This window comes from Anser brachyrhynchus, assembly GCF_964034855.1.
Source record: "Anser brachyrhynchus genome assembly, chromosome: 2".
Taxonomy (NCBI): Eukaryota; Metazoa; Chordata; class Aves; order Anseriformes; family Anatidae; genus Anser; species Anser brachyrhynchus.
Window position 1 is genome coordinate 32,652,129 of NC_137695.1, and position 25,966 is coordinate 32,678,094.

Below are 25,966 nucleotides of genomic sequence, written 5' to 3' on the forward strand. Positions count from 1 at the left end.
CATCTCTTACTGAGTATAATGTTGCGTTTGATGCACAGTTGGGTTCTCAGGCCTGGCACTGGGCTGTTTGTAGCCCAGCTGCACAGTGTGCATGCATCTTTTGGATCAGAACTCTTCAAAACGGTTGTGATCTTCGCAGTCACACGCAAAGCACACGATCTGAAAGCGGAGGGATTCTCATTGCTGTCGCTCTGAAGGTCTGTGCCCCTGAACTGGGGACAGCCACAGATTGTGTTGCAGGCGGGACAGAATTTTAACCCAGAAATATTGCTTAGTAACATTTATGTAGGAGATAATGTGCTGTGTCCAGCTGACAGAACTTGGCATTAGAATTGATTGTCCAAAATACCAGTAGAGAGAAGAAAATTCAGCTTTCTTTATGGATCACGTTTTCAGGTGTCTGAACTTCATGATTATGAATGCAATTATAAAGTCTACCCAGAAGACAATAGCTACTTTTTGCAAAAGAAAAAGGCTATATAGATTAATTCTACGTTTCTTCACTAAGTCTACTTTGGCATTATATAACCCTTACTTGCGCTCCCCAGAAGGCCCATAGTTATGCAAATATTCTCATTTATAATATGGTTTTCCTGTTTCAATACAGATGGATGGATGCTAAAGTGGATATAAATAGTATGTGTTCCATGCAAAAAAAAAAAAAAAAAAAAGCATAGAACTGCAAATCAGACTCTTTCTTCTTAGGGAAGTCTTTCCAAGCTCTTAATCATCTTAAATCCAATTAGCCTTTTCCTGTTTCTGACATGGCTCCCTTTGAGATAGGATAGCCAAACTGGAATATTCCTGATGACAAAGCCTCATTGAGGAATATGAAAACTTACTTTTATCCTACTTTCTGTGCTTCCTATTTTCAGTTTTGAGTGTTGATTACATTGACTGCATGTTGTCACTCAGCTGTCTACAATGACAACCATCTGTTTTTAAGTTTATATTAAGGTTAATAAAGCAGTTCTAAGGTATATTCCACTCATTCCTCCCAAAAGAAATTGCCGTGCACATCCAAAAAAATGAATGAACTCTTTTATTTTGCTTCCCAATCACAAACGTTTATGAGGACCTCTGGCATTCCTCAGGGCCTTCCATGAAATATCCTAAAGAGATTTGTTTCATCTGTAGTTTTAACCCAATCAATCTTCTTTCCATTATTCTTCTTTCCAGACCTCTATTAAAAGAGCAATTACTGTTACGTCACTGCACTATCAACCTTCTCCTAATTCAAAAAGAATATTTTTTTCCCCTCTGATTTTTATCTTTAAAACTGGTTCTGATCAGTGATTGAATTCTTGTAACTTCGTGCAAGGCCCAGCACAAACTCCTGTGAGGCACCTTGTGAAGAACATCCTGAAAGTCCAGTTCAGTCTGTGGAACAGATCCTTGCCTGGTACAAAGTGTCACAGCCCTGCTGAAGTGCAGGCCCGTTTTTAGTCCCCGTTTTGTTAACCCTTTGAAAGAATTTGTTTTGCTTTCTTGTCTCAAAATATGCATGCAATTAAAATTCAAAGCTCGTAACTGCATCTTACAAAGTCAGTTTGCATCAGTCTTGATTTGTTCCCTAAATGTCTGTGAGATTAAAATTTAAACAAAAATTGGCTCAGCTGTTGCTGTTAACAGAGGATATAGTTTCTGAGAGAACATTTGGGGAAAGAATATCCCTTTCCCTTTCTTCTTTTTAAATTATATACATTACTCTTGTTTGGCTAAAATAATTTTTGCTAGATCTTTTGTGAGATTAATCAGTAAGCTCAGACAAAACATTAGAAATTTTAAATTCAAAACAACTTGTTTTAAAAATATCAAGAGATGAAAGCAATTACAATAGCATATGCATTTCAACCTTGGCTAACGTGTTCACAATTACAGTGGTATAAGGAGATCATATTTACAACGAACAAAGTGCATTTGTTTCACCACTTATTTGCAATACTGTGTGTAGTTGTGGTCCAAAAAGTTTAAAGTGAAGAAAAAATATAAAGGTTACAAATCTCATACAAATACTGGAGGATAAAACATATGAGGAGGGATTAAGGGAGCTATATTTATAGTCTATAACAGAGAGAGCTCGAGGGACATGGGCACAGGCTATAAATAACTTCAAGGTAACAATATAAATGAAGGAAGGGAATTATTTGTTCTCAAAAGATGGTAAAACATGGAATAATAGCCTGAAGCGAAGAATAGAAAAGTTTAGGTTAGATGTTAGAACTTTTTTCTAGCAGTAAGAGCTGTTGAGAGCAGAGACATAAATAACTAAGGTAGGAGGCTGAAGCAGTACCTAAAGCACCAACTACAGCTATTTGGCTACAGATTAAAATTGCTCGTAGATGGAGTCGTGATGGAGTCATGTTACAAAATTCACAGGGTTATACTTAGTGATGCAAACATCTTTTTTTCTTACCTGTTATGTTTTATAACACCCACATTTCATGAACCATATTAATTTCCCATGAAGACAGCATGTATACAACATTCCTTCCAAGATTATTGTGCAGCTTTAACCAGATAAAGGGTAAAAAATAGCACTATTAGTCAAGTATAGCTGATCAGTCATAACCTCATTTCATAGTGGGATTAGAAAATGATGTTGTTTTAATCCAAATTGTGGTCATCTGCTATTATTTGTTCTAGTAAGAAGAAAGAAGTCCTTCTCTATTCAGTCCCCAGATGTGGTTGTAGCTTTTGAATCTTACATGTTGATATCAGAAAACTGGCAGTCTGCTGTGCACTGCTGATTTCACTAGAATGAAAAGACTTACGTAGGTGGAATGCTAGCCTGCTTTAAATTGAACCCTAGTACATATGGCCATGACAGAAGGAAAAGGAGAGAGAACTGATGCAGGTCAGCTCGACATCGGTGTGGCAACCACCCCAGCTGTAGACCTCTCTGGACAATAGCAGTTCCAGTTCAGGTCGTTACAGTGCGTGCTTTACATTGTTCTTTTTTTTAACTCAGTGTCCATGGAGCTTCCTAATTCTGGAAACTTCACTTTGCAATTTAAAATTGCACCACTCCATCCGATCCACAGAGAGGGTCTGGAAGACCACAGGGTTCTTTAAAGAAGTGGTGTATGATACATCATTTGAGTGTTGAGATAGAGGGAGGAATCACCTGAGAAAAGGTGGAAAACTGTACAGACATGTTTGGACGTTTACAAACAACATACCACTTACTTGATCATTCAGTAGATGAATGACTTTTTAAGTGTTCTTGTGCTTCTTAGGGGTCATGAAAGCAGTATGACAAAATGTTGCATTATGCCAATGCGAATGTTGCAGCATGGAAGCAATACAACTGTGTTGTCTTGCCTTGTCTAATGTGTAATTCATTGCTCAGTGGCAGTTTTTAGGGACTTTCTTTTGGCTTTAGTTGTAGTAATCTATATCCATAATAAATACGTTCCAGTTACCATTGACTAGATCATGTAGAACTGTTTCTGTTGTGTTGCTTCAAGGAGTGTATGTCTATTTATATAGGGAAAGGAACATAATTAATGTTCATTTCTGCCCAAGATTTCATGCTCAGTAGCTTTACACTTAGCCTCATCACAACTCTCCACTGCTGTTAAGTCAGGCAGGATCTACCCTTGAATTAGAGGCTTTTGGACACACCTGAGCCTGAGATTTCTAACTAGTAGTGGATTGGATCCACTGTTTAATAGCTCAGAGCACAGGCCTTTAATCTCTCAGCCATTTTCACCATGTTTAGTTAATACTTAGTTCTTTTGCCTACTCTTTTTTCTATGGGCCCTGGCTGTAAGTTTTCTCAGCTTTTAAAAATCTCTGTCTTAATGAAATAGTTGATAATATTATATCATGTGGGTAATAGAGAAAAAAAAAAATAAAGTACTGTATGGTGGAAGGCAACAGGGGTAGGAATTTGATTTCATGCTTGCCACCTCTTTTTTCATCCCTTCTTGGCTGCACTCTCTAAACCACATTTCCTCTTCTGTCAGATGGCAACACTGGAAGAATATCTTTTTCCACTCAGTGGCCACCCTTTGGAAAAGGAGTGCCCCACATGGCGGGCAGGCCTGGTGATGTGCTGTTAGATAGACTGGATACCTCTGCCCCCCCTGGATTTGAGATAAGCTCTTAGAAGAGAGCTGGTTGTAGCTTTGAAAATCAGCAGTAACTGCCTATCATCCGTGGCTACCTCCTGGAGTAATTTGCCTCATTTCACTCCACTGTCTTCAAATCTTACATCTCGATGTCAAAATATTGACAGTTTTCTGGGTACTGCTAATTTCACTCAGATGAAACAAATGCAGTTTGGGAAAGCTCCAGCCTTTAGGAGATTCGACTGCTAGGAAATGCGAGTTCTGGTTTAATTTATGTAAACTTCATGTATAGAGCTGTATGCTTGCATCCTATATAAAGCACAGCATTTCGTATTCTCTCTTTCTTCACGGGGCTCACCACAGTCTTTTCCTCTGTCACCTCTTCATCTGTTTTCCTCTAAGCTGGGAAGGTTGTGTCTCATGTGCTATAGAAGGGCTTTCTCGTGTTTCTTTTGGGGATGACCCATATAGCATATACCAAAGTTTACTGATGGCTGTTCTTGAGATTCCCTGAATTGTGCAACTTTACATTGGCAGAAAAGGCTGAGGATGTTGAACATCCTAGTGGCTATACAGTGGTCCATATACACACAAATGTACTCCTGCCATCACTGAGGAAATAAAATGAAAATGTTTATAATCTAGCTTGGGATTCTTTGGCTTGGAGGGTGTCATACACGTGTAAAATTTATTTCTGTTAGGTATGAGGTGCATATGCATTAAAAGAAAAAAGAAAACCTTCGGGCATACTGGAAATTCAAGTTGGCTAAATTTAATTAAGAAAACTAACTGTTAATTTCCCAAGGATATTAATACGGTACTTGCATGTTTACCATGACTTTTCAGATCAAAGAATAAAAAAAAATCTGCAGCCCATCAAATTTTCAATAAGTGAAAATGGACTAAGATGAGAAGTTGGCATGCATAGTGGCACATCTCAGTGCTTAATGTTTGTTTTATTTTGAATGAGCTGTCCATAAATATTTTCATGTGTTCTTCTGCCAAGAGACATCTGCCTTAAAAGTCCTTATCACTTTGTTTATTCATTTCACCTTCTTGACTGACAGTATCCTTTTTTCATATTGACCTTTCCCAAAGTTAAAGAAGAGCAAGTCAAATTTTTTCTTAATTTTTATTTCTATTGGTATTTTTCTCATATTCTTTTTCTATTCATGCAAAGCTATAGAGTTCATCGTAACACCTTTGTGAAGCGTGGACACTGCCTTGGTGCAATGAAACCTGTCCTTGTAGGGGGGAAATTGCTAGCTAAGAAAATCCAAAGAGTTTAGAAAAGCATGTATAATTTGGAAAACAAACCAACCAAACAAACAAATAAACAAAAGTCCTACTTGCATTTCGTCTATCTACATAGTTTGTAGAATTCATTCATACTGGATGATTTGCTATCACAAAATAAAAACAGCTCCCAGTTATACTGGTAACAGTCACTTTCAGCTTTCTAGCAGACTCCTTTAATATATGTTTGTTTGCTTGATACGATATACAGAAAGGCTATCTGTCCAGTAGTTGGGGATGAGTTCCAGCCCACTTCATTTTGTGACTGTCTCTAAATAATGAAGGATGTTGATCAATTATTCACAGGGATATGAATAGATACCAGCTGGTCAAAAAATCTAAAAAAATGATTGCTTTTCCGAAATTAATGCTCTTAGGTTATGGCCGCTGGCTGCTGGTCAAGCCTGGGATTAAACTGCCATCTTTTTTCAATTGCCTGTCTTTATGTACAGAAAAATATTCAGGAAAAAGTTACCCTCTGATTTAAAATTTCATTTGCTTGAACATAGGCCAAAAGCAAATGTGCATGTGTGAAGGTTTATGTACTTCTACTAACTTGAAAAGGAAAGTATAAAATTTAATATTATTCTTACTTATTCTAGAAAGAACAAAATCACATGGGGATGTTTTTTTCAGTCTTTCAGAAAATATTTTATCTGTAGAACTGAGACCTCAGGGCTGGCATGCATGGCTGAGCCTGGAGCCTGTGCGCCATACTCTTACACATTTCTTTTGGCACCTATGTCTACACTGCAGCTATTTCTGCTTGAGAAGTAAGGAAATTAGATAGGTAGTTAGGCTAAGCTGAGCTCCCTGCTGCTGAAGTTACCTTGCCACAGGTAAGCAGCGAAGTAAATGAAAGGTTTGTCCCTGCTTTATTACTACGCTGTGCTCATGCCATTGGGAAGAACCCCAGGCTCACTGTGGGGAAAGAGCCATAGTTTATTCATTTTTTTGAGTCTGTAAATAAATTCTTGATAAATAAAGTTATGAATAAAGTAGTTATGCCTAGTTACTACTGCATGTTTAGAGACCCATAAATTCTTCATCAATCTGAAATGGTATGTATTATACATGAACTCACTCCACAAGGCTATTGTATAGAAAACCTTTGGTTGACTGATTCTGAAAATGTCTGGTCAAGAAAAGGTGCCTTTAAATAATTAGGTTAAATTAAAAGACTGTATAAAGAGTTTGTAATGATTATATGCTAAGAATGATTTTAATACTATAATAAAATGATGAAGTCACATACTTTCTGCTCTCATTGAAAATGTCACCAGATCTTTGCTTGAACAGAGAACAGAAGTCCCAAGTACCGAGAACTTCTTCCTTAAATGCGCCTTGATCTCAGTTGCAACTCAAAATGGAACAGCTTTTGTAAGATCTGCTATACGTGCCATCAGTTCAACAGCAACTTTCAGCAATTTGGTGTATGTTGTTTTAGATACTATATTAACACTTACAAATTGTGTAGAAATCTGTTTGTAACCTGTAGGAGTAATAACATATGTAAAACTCAAAATAATATAAATTTATTCGTAATTTTTTCCTTTTTCACAGGAATTTTCCTAGTGGCATTGCTGACTTGGTTGGATGTTCATTGTCATCTTAAACTGGTTTCGATCTTTGAAAGGGCTTTGTAGAAATAACCTTTAACCAGAAGCATATATTTTGAGGAAGTACCTCTGTATGGAGAAGAAATTAATTTCTAGTTTCATGGATACAAAGAACTTGTAGGTGAATGAATTTAATTGCTTAGGATACAAGTTTATATGAGGCCTTAAATTGGATGGATGAACTGTCAGTTACCTGGAATCATATTGTCTGAACTTTTCAACAGCCAAGAGAAAAAGCATTTTAGGACAGCAAGGTGGCAAGATTACTGCATGCCACAAATTACATCTGTTACGCTTTATTTTTAGACATCTGTTAACAGGAAAGAACTGATAAGTCTTTCCTTTCAGCATCAATTTCATTCTTACAGCTGAGTTTATCAGTGTATTGTTTTTCTTTGTGAATGAAAGCCCCATTTTTGTTGATTAGAATATAATAGTTATTGTAGCCATGGTCAAAATGATGGTTTATTTGTAAACAGCCTTTGAGATTTTCAGACTAGTGTGATGTGCTACGAACATTTATTAGATCATTTTCCACATTTATTTATTATTCTCCTTAAATATTCTTATACGCACATGGCACCTTGTGTGGGGGTTGCTGTTACTGTGCTATGGATGGGAACCAGAGTGTACAAAATACCAAGTGTCCATGAATTCTTGGTGCCCTCTTTAAACAGGTAAGGGTTTGAGGCTTTAGCATGCTTACATTGTATAGTACTATTATTTAATGCAGAACATGAGGTCTTAACATTGCAGTGTGAGTAGAATTCTATTACCCTAGTCAGTTAATATAAAAAATGTTGACTTCATCTTTTAAAAAAAACATTATCTTTATACAGGGTGAAGTGAGCTTTACTACAGGCAAGGAATAATTAGCTGAGCCTTCTGCTGTGCTTCATCAAAATGTTATATATGGTTTCTGGGAGTTGTAACATTTTCTTCCAATGTATCATTGCTTTGAATTTTGCTAGAGCCTGTTTAGGTAAGAATTGTTGAGAGTGACTGATACAAAACAAGTGCATAGGGTAATATTTCTAAGAAATGCTATCAGTTCTTGTTGAACTGTCTTTCTTTCCAGTGGCTTTTCTGCAACATGCAAGCCATTATTTTATTGGTTCACTTTTAACAATTTCAGAAAAATCCTGGAAACAAATATTATCCCTCTTTAATCATTACCATGTTTTCCATTGTTTTGGATTAATTTTTGATATATTATTAAAACATTTATGGATATTTTTCCTTTGGCTCCATGATTAGCTGGCAATAGCAGTAAAAGCACCCAAAAAGTGTTTTTCCAGGTTATAAAGATTGTGGAATTGAGAACTAAGGATATGGCAGAATTAAGCCACTTGTTCAGGTGGTTATAAATCATATAGTTGTTCTAGGGAACACCTCGAGGTTATTTAAAGTAAAGAAAGCATTTATTATGATTTACCATTTGGGGAACACTTTCCACTTTCATTACAATTTCTTCGAAGGTATGTAACGACCACAGGCTTGTTCCAAACCTGCTACCTCAGGATAACAGGATCCTGTCCTTTCTAGTGTTTTTGGGGGTGACCATGGTATCTCCGAGTCTTTCTACAAGAACCCTGAAACTACCAGAGTTCCAGTCTCTTAATAGCACTTCATGGTGCCTTCTTAAGTTGGGGCAGCAGCTTAGGAACGTGGCAGCTTAAGTATAATATCTCTCCAGCTGACTCCAATAACCTGAAGAGATCTGTAATGAACAGATAATTCTTATGTGGGATGGATGAGGAAGGGAGGAAAGGAGGAAGAGGAAGCTGAAATGTTCTCCTGGGAGTCTGTTGATGAAAACTTCCAAACAGTCATGAGAAGATGATTTACTGTCAGCCTCTCTCCAGTTAATCAGCATGGTTTTGGATGCAGACTTGATTGTGTCCTAAACCATACCAGGTTCATGTTGCTAATAGTCAGGAAAACAAAGGAACAGTGGTTCGCTATTGGTACTGACAGGCAGAAGAATTTTTGTGTTCTTTAGTAAATTAATTAGCAGCTGCCTGCATTCTAAAGAGAAAATGTAGTTACTGTTTGCACATCTTATTTGGAATGCCTAATTAATGGAAATCGGACCCTCTTGAGATCTTGCTCTTATACTATGCAGTCATTTTTATAGTGTTAGTTTCTAGCAAGGGAGGGTGGAGGAACTCTGAATGCTTCAGTGCTCCTGTAAAATGTGCTGAGCTGACATCTCGCTGCTCATCTTTCACTGAGCTGCGTGGTGAGGTTAGGCTTTCAGGCAGCCAGAATGCTGGGTATGTTTAGTCTTGCATGTGTGTTACTGTATTAAGGAGAGGTAAGGGTAAAGACAGACACATCCTCATTTTGCTTGGCTGTTTCTTTTGAACTACTTCTGTTCTGTCTCCTTGCTTTCTGTTTAGGAAGCAGAATTACCATTTTTTTCATTACCTTCAGTAATTATCTTCTCATGCAGAACATTGAAGCTATGGGCTTATACACGGCTTACCTGGAGGCAGGAATGTACCCATTTGAATGAGCTTGAGTCAGTGGAAACTCAATGAAGTGTTTGCTATCGGTAATGCTCATGTCAGGGACTGCCGATTCCATTTGCTTTGTAGCAGCACTTTCTCTGTTGTGGTCACTGTTCAGAGCTGCTTCACTTTCTGAATTAAAATGAGCCATGCAGTGAAGTTCCTGGATTAAATTCACCCCTCTCAATTCTGTGCTCAACTACTAAAAGCATTAACCAAATTAAGTGAAATAAGGCCTCTGGTTAACCAAATATATAATTTGCTGATATGTGAATGAGCTTTGACTCTGTACTTGATCATCCCTGAAACATTTGCATTGACATAGGGATTCCTATAATAAGAGTGGGATAAGAATGGCTATTCCAGATAACAAGCCTGGAACCTATATTATATGTAATCATATATCCAAATTAGACACACAGATAAGCAATTTTGCAGTCCATGTACTGAAGTGTCCTCCTGACACTTGGACTACCTTTTGAAGGATATCTCATAGCCTTATGTAGGTCGGCTTCATTCATGGAGCATGCTACACTTCTAAAGCAAAAGTTTTCATACTGATTTAGATCCCTTCTTGTAAGCTGGAGTTGGAATCATTCAAGATTTGTGGAATTTGTTCATATCTTTATACCTGGGCTCATTAGATTTAATATTTTTCATTTTGTAAGTTCCTGATTTATGTAGTTTTAAAGAAAGTATTGGAACTGAGAACACTGATTTGAATTCATAATGTGAACTACAGTCATGATTCCTTATAGTGCCTACAGCTTCTGAGCTCCAAAGGAAGGGGAAGGGATACAGAGAGCAAGGAGCTCCATTTTTCTGGTTTCCCTCTTTCATGTTCAGGTAGCCCCCACTAGGGACATATTCTAGTTCTTAGTCTAAAGCTTTATGAATGGGCGACATTGTATTAACAGTAATAACAACAATAATAATAACTGCAACAGCAGTAATAGCAATAAATAATAAATTTCAACTATGTTCCTTCACCCAGTTGTAATAAGCCATAGATGTGAAAGCTAGATAGAAAGGAAAAAAGCATATTTGGATTCCCACTGGGAAGTCTTGTTCCAGAACAGCATTTTATTCCTGGAGCAGTAAGCAGTTATTTCGTTAGCATAAGTTCCTTTTTGTGTACTTTTAATACACAGTGCAGAACAGAAAGAGATTATGAAAGACATCAAAGATAAGCATATAAAACAAGAATTTGGAGACAGATTTTACTACATGGGGGAAAGGGACAGGGGAATAATGAAAAAGGGGAAGCAGAGAGAAGAAAATTGCAGAAAGTAACGGGTGTAGACGGAAGTAACTTGTTAATATTATGACCAACTTCAAGGTCTTCTGGTGGTGGTGGTAAGTCTTCAGAAGGAGGAATGATATTTTATTGAGTTGCAAATAGCATACTGGCTGCAAAGAGTTAATTAAATTGTAGCCTGGCAATAGAAAATCAAATGTGAGATGACATTTTAGCTGTGAGGCCCACTTTAGGCTGTTGAAAAGTAGTGGACTACTAACCATGTTCTATTTTTTCCACAGCCCCAAGAAAACCTCATGGCTGCAGTGTCGCTGCTAATTTGCTTTTACATTTCATCACACATTTGATTTCTAAAGCTCAATGTATGTTTTCTAAAGCTTTTGTTAGATGCTTTTACATTTTAAAGATAGATAGCCTTGAAGGGTAATTGTCCCTTCTTTATACTATATAACAGCTTACATATAATAGCTTACATCATGATTAAGTATCTTAGCAGAATTAGGAGCACATAGCCTGCCTCAGTAGAAAGAATTCTATAAATTACTGGGATTTTACTGAAACAAATGCCACTAACAAAGCTGAGGAGCTAAATGGAAACACATGTTCTGAGCTTGTCTTTAGGTAGTTTGAGGGCATATATTTACTGTTTTGTTATCTCTTTTCTTTCGTTTGGGTACAGGGTTGTTTTCCCTTATTTGTTTAAAAATGAGCGAGAGAGAAGGAAGTGACCATACTGAGCCTATACTGTTTCTACAAGGGCAGCTTATAAACAGATTATCAAAACAAACATTTGTGCCACTCTTCATTCCACGAATAGAGAGCTATCTGATAGTAGTCAGCATGGTGCATCTTGTAGAGAACTCAAATTTAATACCAGTGTTAGGCTTTATGTAAGGAGATAGCCTATAAAACTGGAGCCCTGCTTTGCTGTGTCGACATGTCTGGAGCTCAGAATAAAATTGAGTTTCCTGCTTCAGCTATAACTTGGTCTTAAAATAACCTGAAGAAATTATAGTTCTGATTACAGAGAAAGTGAAGGACTTAGAACATTCTCCTAATAAAGCCACAAGATGACACAAGGCTTAGTCATCTGTAGTCTGTCTGTAACAGGCATTTCAGAGAGGGAAACAAGCCTTTGAAATTGGATAATTTGATTTGCAATCAGGCCTAATTATTTTAAGAACATAGAAAACCTTTGTTTTTTGGCAAAAATAATCATCTGGAATCCAATTAGAGGAGAAGAAGCCATTTTAAATATAATGGATGCTACACAGCATCCCTTGGAAAACTGATGTCTCAGAGGGAGAGAGCTATGTTTGAAATGGACTCCACCTCTCATTTTTCTTATTGCTATTTCTGAAATAAACAGTTATGCTCAAAGGACACATCACCCTAAACAATAAATAAAATGTTTGTGACTGAAAGTATGTCCAAAACCAATCCATGACAGCAATTTAAAAGTCCTAGAGAAGTCTTTCTGTCATCTTCTGAGTACTGTGGAACTTTACAGTGGCAAAAAATTCTTCAAGAAAGTAAATAACACCAGAAAAATCATGGCCACCCTCATAAAAAAAGCAGTTTTGGGAGCAGCAGTAGTGAACTGAAGAAAGATGTATAACTTAGAATTTAGACACTGTAGGGAAGCTAGTGTTATCTAAAGGTCCTTCATCTCTTCTCTGGTTTCTTTTCACATGATATAATTTTGGTAAACCTTTTTCAATTATTAGTGATTTCTAAAGGCTTTGTCTTTTAGCCTGTTGAGCTTATGGATGAGTATATGTAATATAGAGAAGCTAGTCAATGAGCTGCTCAGTTGATACTCCTTGGCTTGTAGATTCACCATGGGAGAAAGCCAGTGCTAGTTTGTGCCTGTGCAAGAATCATACAGTATCCAGTCTGAGCCTAAAGGTTTGTTGCCTATATAGTTTTGCTGGATGGGGGCCAAAGGCGTACTATATTATTTTCATAGTGAATAAGCTTTCCTTATTTGCTCCACTAAATGTGGGTAATTACCAGTCACTTCAGTTTTTTTTTTTCTGTATAAATGACACAGATGTCCAGACAACATATTTATAATTTCACCCCATCTGTGCTAATTTTTCTATAAATGTCCTTTTAGTGCAGTAATCATCCTGTTTATCAACATTATCCACAGTGTTGAGCAACACGCAAAAATGTGACTCATATTCAGCCCTCATTAAAACAAAACATACCCACCCCCCTACTCTGGTGTCATGGCCCAGTGGAAATATTCAGGAGTGTCTTAGTGGTTTTTGCTCTGTCTTTTTTGGGGTCTGCTTTCCTCAGCCCAAGACATCCAAGGCTGACACAGTGGTGTTGAAGGGTGACAGGCAACAAAACCCTCTTGCTTCAAGGTGTTCAAGGTGTTATGCAGCTGCTTGTACCTGGTTATCCAGAAAGAAAGAACAACTCGCATAAATATATATGTATTTCATCTGAAATTAAGGTATTTGCTTTAAAGCACCTCTCCTCTGCACGTTGCTGGATGGAGTAAGATTACCTACTAGAGGGCTGTTGGGCTTTTGTTTTGTGATTTTTTTTGTAAGTCCTCAAATTGGGACCCAACTTTATATGGTGCCAACAGGAAAAGAGCATATTGTATGGAGAGTGCTCTGCTGTCATTCATTTGCAGTGTGCTGTAGGTAGTTGGATTTTCCCTCTTCTCTCAAAAATTTCCACAACTCACCCCTGCAGAGGAAGGCTTGCATTGGAAAAGACTTAGTGGTTAGCATAAATCCTTTTTGAGGCCTGTTTACATAAAATGGCTCACATTCATCAACTTTGCTCAGACTCCCCCATACAGATGCTGTATATATTGTAATTCTTAGGAAATTTCAATGGGAAGTAATTAATGGAAATTCAGAGAAAATGTATTTATAAATCAAACAACTTGGTCATGTACAATTACACCCCCTCACCCCCAATTACTGAAAGCTACTACTGCATTTTACAGTTTAATGACCTTGAAAAAAATATTTCCAGAAACACAGCCATATTAAACGATAGGAGCAAAAGAAAATAATCCAGGATCATAAAACAGTTAGGTATTTACAGTCCTAACCTCAAAACCTTTTCTGTTAAATTAGCAAAAGCAATTGAGAAGATGGGGTCAAGACCTCCAAACTCAGTATTATTTTGGAGCAAAATATCACAGCCCTAGAAATTCTGAATAGAGTTTAAAATGGAAACAGTGTTATCAGAATCACAGGCTTCTGAATGCCCTCCTACTTAAAAAAAGTATTGAAGTACTTAAAAGCAGTGTTAAAGTATGCTTTTCAGGAAAGGTAGTTTCAAGTGTTGTAAAGTAAATTGCATCTTTCAATTCAGCTTTTAGGTTATTTCATCAGTTATGTGTGTGCGAGCACGTTCACTAGCACTACCTCCTGTTTCCTTAGGAAAGAATAACCATATTTGATAGTATAGTTTGATCTGGTAAATGTTGACAACACATAAATGAAGAAGGAAAGAAACTGCTGACATTTTTCCAGTTTTGGAATGAGTGTCATGCTGCACGTTTCCAGTGTAATCTGAGCACTCACAGAAGAATCGTAACTATGCCACCTTTTAACAGTCCCCGTGGAAGCAGAAGATTATAGGAATCTCTCCTCTAGATGTACAGGCATACGTTTTCTGCATTCTGATCGGATACATGTATGCTGGTGTTTGTATGCTAGTAAGGTATGCACCTTCTGCTCGATGTGAATGCTAGAAGTATAAAATATTGCTGGAAGGGTAAAACTGCTTCTTCTTATTGAATCAAAAAAATCCTTTCTATCAAAAAGTTTTGGCCCGTAACAGGGTCAGAGGAAATTAAAGTAGCCTTTCATTCTGTGTTAGAGGAACTTCCTCTGAAGTTTCAGACTACCAGACTAGCAGGCTAAATTCAGCAGCAGGGATGCCTTCAATTAACTGTATCAGTTCTATTTGTAGTACAAAGGATATGAACGGCCTACATAGCTTAAAAGAAAGGAGGCTAAACAGAACTTAAAGAGGTACCCTGCATATAGCAATTTCAAAGGAAAGCAATGGGATCTCTGCCAGTCAGCAGTTTAAAATCATAACTAATGCAAAGACTTGGACTGAGTTTATACAGGTGTGCTGTCTTGTCAATAAGACATCAAGGAAGAATTTCTGTAGGAGAGGTTGATTAGAATGTAAAGCACTGCTGAAAGCAGTGAGGGAAGTGAGCAATGCAAATGAGTTTAAGGCAAAATTAACAAGTTCATTTTAGAGGAATGCATGGTTAGCTCAGGGGATTGGTAATAATCTTGAGATCTTCATCTCTAGAGCACCAGTTTGAATTTAACCAGGTTGTTGATGCCAATCAAAATACATTGTCCTTGTTATTGATCTCTGTGAAATGACCTTCCAATGTCCTTGGAAAAACATCCTGAACCTGCAGTTGGCACATGAAAAAAATAAAGAAATGAATGGGCATGGTGATGTACCTTCTGGAGACTCACTCAGACCTCTTTTCAGGGAAGCTAGCAGAGAGCATGGGGAATATCATGTTCCTTGCTTCTCTCAATTAGCATATCAAGCTGTAATGTGACAGTGGACTGAAGTAAATATTAGGCTTTCAATAAAAGAAAAGGGAAAATTAATGAAAAGAATACTTGGTGTATTTTGTCATCATTAGAATATCTAGAACCATCAAGAAATATGAAACCTCTACATTTCTCTATGTCTGGATCTGATCACCTTGGGATGCATTATTGTTGAAGGCCAAATTGCTAAAGAATGAGATGGCAGGGATGTGCATCCCTGAGACTGAAAGGGTGGAATCACCATCCCAGCCACATTGTTTACACAGTCTTCATTTCAGCAGTCAGTCTGCTGACTGTTGTTAGTTTTCCCAACTATTAATTTTTTTCCCCAACTAAATAATTGTGCATGTCTTTTACATGCACAGTTATTTAGACCCCATACACAGTAGACATGAGGACACTAAGTGTAGTCTATTCAGAAAGCATAGTTTTGCGCCCCTCAGTACAAGAAGGACATCGAGGTGCTGGAGCATGTCCAAAGAAGGGCAACAAAGCTGGTGGTGGGTCTAGAGAACAAGGCTTATGAGGAGTGGCTGAGGGAGCTGTGGTTGTTTAGCTTGGAGAAAAGAAGGTTCAGGGGAGACCTCATTGTACTTTACAATTACCTTAAAGGAGGCTATAGCAAGGTGGGGATCAGGCTCTTCTCCCAAACACCTAGTGATAAGATGAGGGGAAATGGCCTTAAGTTGCACCAGGGGAGGTTTAGGTTGGATATTAGGAGAAATTTCCTTACTGAAAGGGTTGTGAGGCATTGGAACAGGGTGCCAATAGAGGTGGTTGAGTCACCATCCCTGGAGGTCTTCAAGAAACGTGTAGATGCAGAACTTAGTAGCATGGTTTAGTGGTGGACTTGTCAGTCCTAGGTTAAAGGTTGGACTAGTTGATCTTAGAGGTCTTTTCTGACCTGAGTGATCCTATGATTCTATGTCTGTCTGCACAGAGAACCAGTGGAACCACCTTATCCACTGTGACTACAGAAGAGAGGAATGGATTGGACTTTCAGTGACTATCCAAAATCCCCTTGAAAGCATCTCTAGATGTAAGACTCTGGAGGACTCTGTCCCTTTTTGTATCCAGAGTGATAACAGAACAAGGTTCCTGGGCTTCAAATATTATTAATACTCAGTACACGAAGTATACTCAGTTTTATGATGTCATCTAGCTTTCTTAAGAACATAACAGATGCAATTTTTCATGATTTCATGGCATTTGCTGATGTTAAATGAAGATGTGAAAGACAAGGAAATAGAGGTGTTTTCCTTGGTCACTACATCCCAGAAGGTCCAGAGAATAAAAAGTACTCCTGCTTCAGAAAGCAGAAGAAAGGCTGACATATAGTCTAAGGACAAAAGAGGACTGTAGTGCTCAAGCTTTGAATTCACTTCATATTGTTAAGGAATCACGTGGCAGCAACAGAGCTTTCACGGGCCCTTGAATAGTGCCAGGAAGGACAGGGATTGTGAATTCTGGTTTATTTTGTCTACTGAAATGTTAAAGGTGGCACAGATGGGCAACGTTTCCGTTTCAGTCAGTGGAGCTACCCTGTCATCTGGCTCTAGGCAACTAGATATTCACTGATGTCATTAGTTCAGACAAATGGTAAATATGCCATAAATTTTCTGTGTATTCAGTAACTGAGTAAGGGGGGTTTCACTCCAGGGAAGAACGGGCCAAGATCAAATTAACTCTTTTCAGAAAAGGTAAAAAATTTAGAATTTCTGTTAAGGTAGGTTAATATGACTACATTTAAAGTAATTTTACTTAGGAAAAAATTGGGAGTGTATTCCAAGCACAGTAGCACAAAGGGAAACCACCATAGAGTCTCTCCTTGGTAGGGAGACTTCCCCAAAAAACATTTTGTCAATAGTAGATGGTTACTCATTCCAACTAAGTATTCTCCAGTGCATTTTACTGGATTGAAAATTAAAGGGTTTCTCCCAAAACTCTGTTTTTCACTAGGTCTCTGTTTTGCAAAAATGCAGGACTTTCACTGGGAGCAGGAAGGGTTTACTGATAACCTGCTGAAGAACAATCTCTTCCACTGTGAATGTCTTGCAATGAAAAGTAGTAGTGCAGGTAACTTTCAACCGATATAGGCCAATTCCAAAGATACATGCCAGCTAAATTCTCAGTAGAAAAATGAGAACTTTGGCATCTTACACTGCCAAGCATTTCATTCTTAGAAACAAGACTGTGTGAGAAGATTTCATAACTTAAAGTGCCTTGTATCAACTGTTATATCTGCAGTCTATAAATGTTTCTAACTGCAGCATTGCTTGAATTGTGTTACCAATAAAATCCTCTGTAATTTTTTTAGTGTTAATGCTTTTAGAAGAAAAAAAAACTTTTTTTTTTTTTTAGCTGAAGGTTTTTGAATGATTTAATTGCCTTCTTAATTAGTTCCAAAATAAATGATTTGCTAATGGAGAATATATACATTGAGATTTCAAACATATTGTATCGTGTTTCTCTAAATCACACAGAAATAAGGTTTTGTTTGTTTGTTTGTTTGTTTTTTCAACTAATGTCAAAGATTTGCCCAAAGAATAAATCAAAGTATATTTCATGAAACTTTCAGGAATCATGCAAATCAGATTTTCATCTGAATTAAACACATCTACCTCCATATAACAATTACCAAATTTTGAAAAAAAAATCTAGTATGCTTTTCAGGTTTTCATATCTTGCCCTACTGCATAATTCATTTCCCCTAGTGAAGAGATTTCACCGAACTTGATGAAATTTGTTTTGTAAACTCCATCCTTGCCAAACTGAAATCTCTGTGACATCTGAACTATATTCTCCAGTTATTCTGAGCATGTGTTAAATTCATCCTTGCTGAAGTAAATGTGAGATTTTATGTTCACTTCAGTGCAGTCAGAATTTTCCCCAGTTTCCAAATTCAGAGTTCATGGGTGTGTGACATGTGCTTCTTTGACTATAATGTACAAGACTAGTGATGGTACAGCCTAGCAAATTTTTGGTTCCAGCTGAAGTTTTAGAGGGAGAGTAGCTTTAAAAAAAATAAAAATGCAGAAAGTCAAGTGTCAGGCCTGTGTGGTCACTGGCACTCAGTGGGGTTTCATATGCAGTCTCACAGATATTTGGTTCCTGAAGCTGAATGACTTTTATAGCTGCTCAACTACAGGTATGTCAACCTGGCAAGGAGGTATGCCCAGCAAGTACTTTTCTGCTAGGCTCACTTGTGGTGCTCACATTGAAAAATCTGCTGAACTTTAGGAGTATGTACTTGTACGTATTTAAGAGCAAAAGTTTATGGTATTTGACATGATAGGGAAACGTAGTGGCATATTAGAGAAATGCATTTTATTTATTTTTGTAAATATCTGGCTGATACAGTACCCTTGGTAAAATCACAGTTTCTGTGTGATGAAAGTAGTAGAGCTGTGTAGATAATTGTAGATTTCATCTCTACTGAATGAGCTCCATTTCAGAGCTCAACAGTTTGATTCTTGGCTGCTGTGGGCTGAATCTGGACCTGGATCGAAGTACCAATGGGACATCTGTCATTCCTATGCTCAGTTTTTTTTCCTGCTTTTCTTGGGTAGGAAAGACACAAACCTGACAGTATAAACTGGAACACCGAGGTAGTGTTGAATGTTAGAAATTGAGAATTAGAAGCTGGCTGAGTGCAGGGAATGTGGCTGTGAGCTGAGGAACAGATGAGAAGAAAAAGCCCTATAGAAAGCAACCATTTGTGATTCAATATTTGATGTAGACTAACAGCCGTAAAACTACTTTTTCCTATTCAATGCAGTTGATCAACGTTTTCTCTTAAGTTCTTAGACCAGTTGTCTTCTTACGGAACAAAATATTAACACAGTTAGCATAGCTGAGTACTTGTAGAAACAGCCAAAATAGCCAATATATTGCATTAAATGGAATTTTTATAGATGTCTAAGAGATCCATTCCGGAAGAAGCTTTTAAAGCACATCAGTTGTATTCTGTATGAATGAACAAACATTTTTTAAGGAATAGATCGTCTCTGCAACAGTTTTCAACTGGCAATTGATCTGCTAATATTTGTGGTTTCTGCATTCCACTACATGGTTTCCTGCCAAAGACCGTGGCCATGGCATCCTGGTCAGTGACTAAACGCAATGTGAGGAATCTTTCTACTCCTTTAAGAGGTGTGTCTTAAGGGGACTGTTGCATATGTGTCTAGGCATGGTGATCAATCTCAAACTGATTTCAACTGTTTGTTAACAATTTTGGCTGTATACAAGTCTGTGTGAGATTTGGTTTTCCACAAAACGCTCATTTTTGTTGTTCTGCATACTCTCCCGGTATATTCTTCCTTAAAAACAACAATAACAACAAAAACAACAACAAAACCACACACACAAAACAAACAAACAAACAAAATGACCAGAGGGGAATGGGGAATTAAGTTATGTTATTCTTTGAGTCTTAATTTGAGTTTCAGCTTCTCCTCTGTAAATCTGTCTGTGGATACTCACACTGGACGTGTTAGAATGGTGGCAAGTGCTCCTTTTACACATTGTTGACTTTTCTCTCTTCTGCCTTATGGGCAAGGGTGGAAAGCAAAAGCAGAAGGAATGAGAAATAAGTTGCTAGCTGTAAAGGAAAAGCTGCTAATTCAAAACTATATGACTGGGGGTTTGATATGTCATATTTTTCTTGATACTAAATGTATTGAACTTTATAAATGGTAGATTTTACTAAAGTATTTCCAACATGCTCATGAGACAGTACTGTCACCCATAAGAAGAGTGGCAATATTTGGCTTCTTTCATGTTGATTTGGGGCCATGCTCTCCCTTCTTATGCTTCCTTTAAAGAGAACAGGCTAACCAAGAGAACAAGGACAGAAGAACGATGTGTCCAAAAGATGGATCTTGGGAGGAGGCAGACAGACAGGACAGTTCTTATTTTATGCCTTTTAAGAAAGCATTTAGGATTCTCTGTTGTAAAGTGAGGTGGCCATCATTTATCTGGTGTACATCCCACTCTAGATGGATGAGCAAAAGCTGTGCAGCTGAGGTTCTCATGAACATCCAATTGTACCAGTTGTACTACTCACTGTTCACAAGCTAGGTTTCCCTGAGGAAATTAGCCTTAGAGGCACTGTTTACATGACCTGTCCTAGCTCTGATCGTGTTTTCTAGGAATGGCAAGTCTCTTTTCAGTGGAATTCTCTTTATTCTCTTAGCCAGCAGTGATGAATGTGCAGTCTCATTACGGGTACGCCTCACAGGACTATTCACACAACCCACATTGAAAACGCTTTTTCTTTTCTGATTTTTTACTCCCTTGAGATATAGAAATATCTTATTGAAGACAACAGAACTGTGTCAAAGATGCATGCTGTGCTCTGAAATTACATGAGTTCATTCAGTACTGGTGGCAGCTGATTTGTGTCGATGGAGGCTTCCCACATGTTGCACACAGACACAATTTGTACTTGTGCCAGAAATCATTGTTTCCCACCTGTGCTGTATAATCTGCTCCTAATGCCTATGACCTATTTTTAAAGTCTTTCTCTTTATAGCTGCTTATGTGCAGTATTTATAGAAACACCACTGAAATGGTCACAAAGAGAAGTGTGGACAACAGCTGTGTATCACTCCTTATTTTGTGGTATTTTCTTAAAACAGTGGTGCAACTATTTGTCATGCACAGTTACTACTCACCGGAAGAAATCATGTCTTTTATCATTTATCCACAAAGAGCTGTTGTGCTCAGAACTGTTTGTAGCTTCTGCCGTCTTTTGCATACCTGCCTGAGCAAATGATATCTGCTCTGTATCTTTGCTTTCACAGTAGAGCTGACTGCTCTGTTATCTGTAGTTTGCCATCAAAACTGCAAACAAAAACGTGGTGGGAAAAGACTGTCTACAGATGAAAGTGCTTATAAATTAAATATGCCATGCAACAGGACGTTCAGATTACAGACCATTTTTTAAGCTTTAAAAGGGTTTTGTAATGGATGTGATATTAAGTTGCACGCAAACTACACTGAAGTTAGTAAAACCCAGCTGTTTTCTAACAGCATAACAAATAACAAACCCCAGCAGTTTAATCCAATGAAGGATTAATTAATATGATCTGAAAAGCAAATCACATGGTGGTTTTCAGAAGGGAAACTGGCATTAGAGCAGACTTACATATATGTAACATTCCGTGATAGCATTTCTGACTAAAGAATAGTCGCAAAAACTGCTGAAGTATCACATTAAACTGGTATCAGATTAAACTGGTAATTGAAAGTTGCAGTTTAAAACCTAGACAGGCATTTCATAAGATCATTTCCAGAGACCACAAATTATTGTTTATCAATCCAAGTATTAAGATACAGTAGCAGGGAAATTTCCATTGTGATCAATCAGATTTTAGTTTGCGTATGTACAAATATATCTGCCCATATAAGATTGCAAAATGCCCATATGAGGGAAATTGCACTCTCAGTGTGAATAAATGTGGCATCTGCCAGTAGATTTATCACTGCCATTGTTCCCCTGTTCTGTCTCTGCAGAGACAGGGGGAGCAGAAAAGCGGCAGCAGCTTGGCCATGTGCTGTACGCCAGTCTGCCTTTTCTGAACACGCAGGGTAGCATTGCTTTCAGGGGCCTGCCATGGGCTGGAAAGCATTGGCAGACTGACTCTAAGCAGAACTCTTTGCTGAGGGCATGGGTCAAAGGGAGCAGGAGAAAGGTTAGGAATTAACATAAAAGGCACAGATTTTCTTTCAGATGCCTTTTTTCTCCATAAATGCTATAACATTTTTTAGATCTTTGTGCATCTGTTTGACTGAAGGCCCAACCCATTTTTGCTTGAGATGGGGTTAAACGCATGACTTCCCTCGGTGCCTTTTCACCCATTGAAGCTTTTCTCTCAGAAGAAATTATCTGCCATATGAAAATATGCCTCTCCTAGTAGAATCATAGATCAGCAAAATAGTGTGAGATGGCCATTAGTCTAATAAGAGACATGTTGTACTCTGGTAAGGTTTAATGGCCGGCTGCGAGCAACATCTGCAGGAATTTCAAGTGAAAGCAATACGTATTTACTTGTCTTCCTCATTTACATCTTCAGGCTGAAGAGAGGCTTAAAATTCATTGTTCCTTAAATATGTATCTATCACATCAGAAAAAGCACATTGGCACATCAGTGTAGATAAGCATTGGGTAGATGTGGATCATTTCAGTCCAGTTTACCCAAACTTTAAAGTATACCTCACCATGGGAGTCCATTAGAGCCATGGGCCTTACACCAGCAATTTGGAGTCCTTTTTCATTGCTCTGTCACAGTAAATCCTCACCATTTCTCATGCTCTGTCCCTTCTTCAACTCACTTCTGTGCCCCTTATGGATCACAAAGGAAGACGTTGTGGTTATTCTTCTGCCTTACCAGGTATGTTGCTGCCAGCTACGCCAGCTAAGGCCAGCTAAGCAAGAAAATGTTTGTAGGGGACCCCAAACAGAATCTTAGAAAGATCGAGAGCTACCAACACGACTGCCATTGCTCTGTCCTTACCCAAACATGCCTGCTCAGTGCCGTGCCAACTAATCCACAGGGAAAGGCAGAAAAGAGGGTACAAAGGGAACTCAGGATTTCAGAGGGGGAACAGAAGTTTGTCTGGCAGTGAGGCGAGGGAAGTGGTAAGGGATGTGTGTGTGCAGCCCTCTCCTCACCCCACCACCCCCCGGTACGCAACCCCAGGGGCTGCCGGCCTCAGTGCAGCCGTTTAACAGCCTGGTGGTGGGATGACGGAGAGTTCTTGCCAGATGGTTTTCTTTACTTAGATTGAAACTAGCTTCGTGTTGGTGGCTCTGTCTTTCACAGGCTGCAGAAACGGTCACTGAAGTGGCTGGGAGGATGCTACTAGAGGTTGTCAACATCAGTTATCACTGGCTATTTTTTGATCTCAAGTGGTGCTACTGTGCTGTAAGAGTTCTGTCCAATGTGTGAGTGGTTTTATCACTGCTGAATGAAGGTTGTTCCTGAGGCTACCCAACTTGACGTGTTTTAAAATAGTGCTCATATGGTGTTAATTGGCTTGATTGCATTAAATACAAGATTATGTTTTACTAGCGAAGTGAGTGATGTAGGAGTCATCCTCATCGCTGAAGAAATAGCTCCATGCACTGCCTGCTTACACATCTCCTGGTTGACAGTGCTCACGCTCGGTTGCAGGCTCTAATAAAGCAGATTGGTTTATTAAGACAACCTGGGCCATCACTGGACATACCACATGTGGCTGTCATTGTGACACACACCCCACACAGAATGACTTTAGCAAGCCTCTCGCCTCCTTTCATAAAACAAGACAGGGAGCTCCTCCTTTTCTTTGCAGAGAAAATTACGACAGCAGATCTGGTATTGTTTAACCACGCTTGGGAGGGCTGGCGAGGACTGCTGGGGATCTTGCATGCAGTACGACGGAGTAGCTTAACTCCCCAAGGAGTAATTTTAAGCTCTTCTCAGATTTAGGAATAATGATTATATTTGAGCCATTTTTCTTTAGCTCTCCATACTAGCCATTAACTGGAACATTGTGCAAGAAGAGCCTCTATTCTTGTATGATAACTGATTCTTTGTTTTGCAGCTTTTGGCATCGCCTTGTGGTGTCCAATTCTTAATCCAGCTTTGTGTATATCTATATATAGATATAAAGTTCAAATGTAAATATCAAATAAAGTTGAGTATATCAGTTGTGCATGTATATGGATTTTGTGGCTAAAAGTTTACAGTAAGCAGAAATGAGCAATCTGATGTTACCATTGTCTTCAGTTGCTCTTCCTTTTGTTGATTGTTTTGGGATAGCACTGATGCCAATGTTTCTGTAGCTTTTGACTGAGTTTTGTGTGTGTGTGTGTGTGTGTGTGTGTCGCATGTTTTAATGGTAAAATAGATATTAGAAATAACATGAATCTAAAATTATATGCTTATTCATAAAATATAAATTAAAAATCAAGAATTTCACTTTTAGGGATATATTTCAAATGGTTTTACTTTCAAGCAAATTACTTATTTTAATGGCATACAAAGATGCGATAGAGTTTATACTGTGGCTAAACCATGTTTTGAGAAGAAACCTTCAGTGGGTTTGTGTTTTTATTTTATTCTTTTATGATAGTGCAAGCTACAGATTCAAAAAGCCTAAGAAAACCATTAAGAATGTACCGTGCTAGAAAATACAGGTATTTCAATGCACTAACCACTATACTCAGCAACTCCAGTAGCATGTTGATACTTCTGTACTCAGGAGACTGTGGTTCAGTCCCTGGTGCCCAAGGTTGGGCTGAGAACTTGAACCACAGTCATTTAGCAGGAAGTTTATACTGGTTCAGACTGTGCCTTGGAATACTGGGGAGCCTACTGTGGAAAAGGAAACCACAGGGAAAGGATGAATACAGTTCTGCACGTGCATGCCAACATACACCACCAATTCAATGGCCATGACCAGTAAAGTTCCGCCGTGGGAGGTGCCAGTGAAGGTTACATAGTCAAAAGTAGTGCCTGGAGGTGGTGGCAAAGAGCTTATGAAGACCATGGGAAGGGAGCAAAATATGTTATATAGTACCTGTTTAAAACGCACCAAAAAATGCACTGAATTTCATGATCCACCTATTTATTTATTCATTTATTTTTCCTGCTCTTCTTGCTTCTGTGTTGTGATCCTCTTTATTGTTTCAGAAGTTTTATCTTTATTTATTTTTTCTTTTTTTTTAGTATTTTTTTCTGTAAATATTGAAGTATAAAATAGAGCATAAGTGGTTTAGCTGAAGCAGAAAATAGTGAACTTTCATAATGAGACAAGAGTAATAACTGTGCACTGAGTGGATTTCTGGGAAGTGGATTCCCTTCACTCTGCCGCTTTTTTTTTTATTTGAAAGTACAACATAGCATCTTGAAAATATTTTACCATGAAGTCTACTGTATTACAAGAAGGAAGGAGCACTTTTAATCTAATATAATGATAATAGGTGAAGGAAAGGTGCAATCATCTATCATGTAATAGTTACAAATCTGTTTCTTGGAAGGTCAGTTTGACATTTCCTTATGGATGGTACATTAGAAGTCATTTATAGTATAATACAGTAAATAACACATAGTAGATACACAGTAAATACATAGTAGATACACAGTAAATATAGTAAATACAGTAAATTATTTCTAATTATTCATTTCATCTTAAACACCTTTTTACTTTCTTCTCTCTGTTTTGGCAAGTTCATGGCAAGATCAGTAGCTCTTGAAAGGTTAACTGCATTAATGTTTGTCTTTGAAGGTGCTGCCTTTTTTTTTTTTTTTTTTTTTTTTCCTGTGGAGACAACAGTGAGCATTATAGAAATCAGTCTTGCTTTTTTGAGACATGTTTGTGTCTTTCGACTCTTTGTTAATATGATTCTCATTTAGAAACAGGAACTGTGAAATATGCTGGGGAATAAATAGATCTCTTCTAAATAGCTATTGTCAAGGAAGAGCAAAGGAAATGAATTGTGCGAATTCTTAGAACCGAGTAACGTTTATTTCAGAAAAAGACATACTTCTCAGATCAGAATGGCTTTTGCTTTACAAGTAAGTTATTTTTTCTCTGTCTTTGTAATAATGATAATGGGGAAATTTGCTATAGCAGTTTCTGCATATGG

At 38.0% G+C, this 25,966-nt stretch overlaps 1 protein-coding gene across 13 annotated transcripts in view; it reads left to right on the forward strand.

Moving 5' to 3' along the window:
* Positions 1-25,966, forward strand: part of HDAC9 (histone deacetylase 9) — a 480,503-nt gene that overhangs the window by 205,180 nt on the left and 249,357 nt on the right. The window contains exon 1 of one of the 13 annotated variants that reach the window (XM_080581233.1): positions 25,436-25,895. The exons of the other annotated variants lie outside the window; for them this stretch is intronic. Within the exon in view, the coding sequence (XP_080437359.1) occupies position 25,895 (1 nt within the window). The 5' untranslated portion in view covers positions 25,436-25,894. Of the gene's footprint in view, positions 1-25,435; positions 25,896-25,966 lie in introns of those variants that run through there. 13 annotated transcript variants of the gene reach the window in all.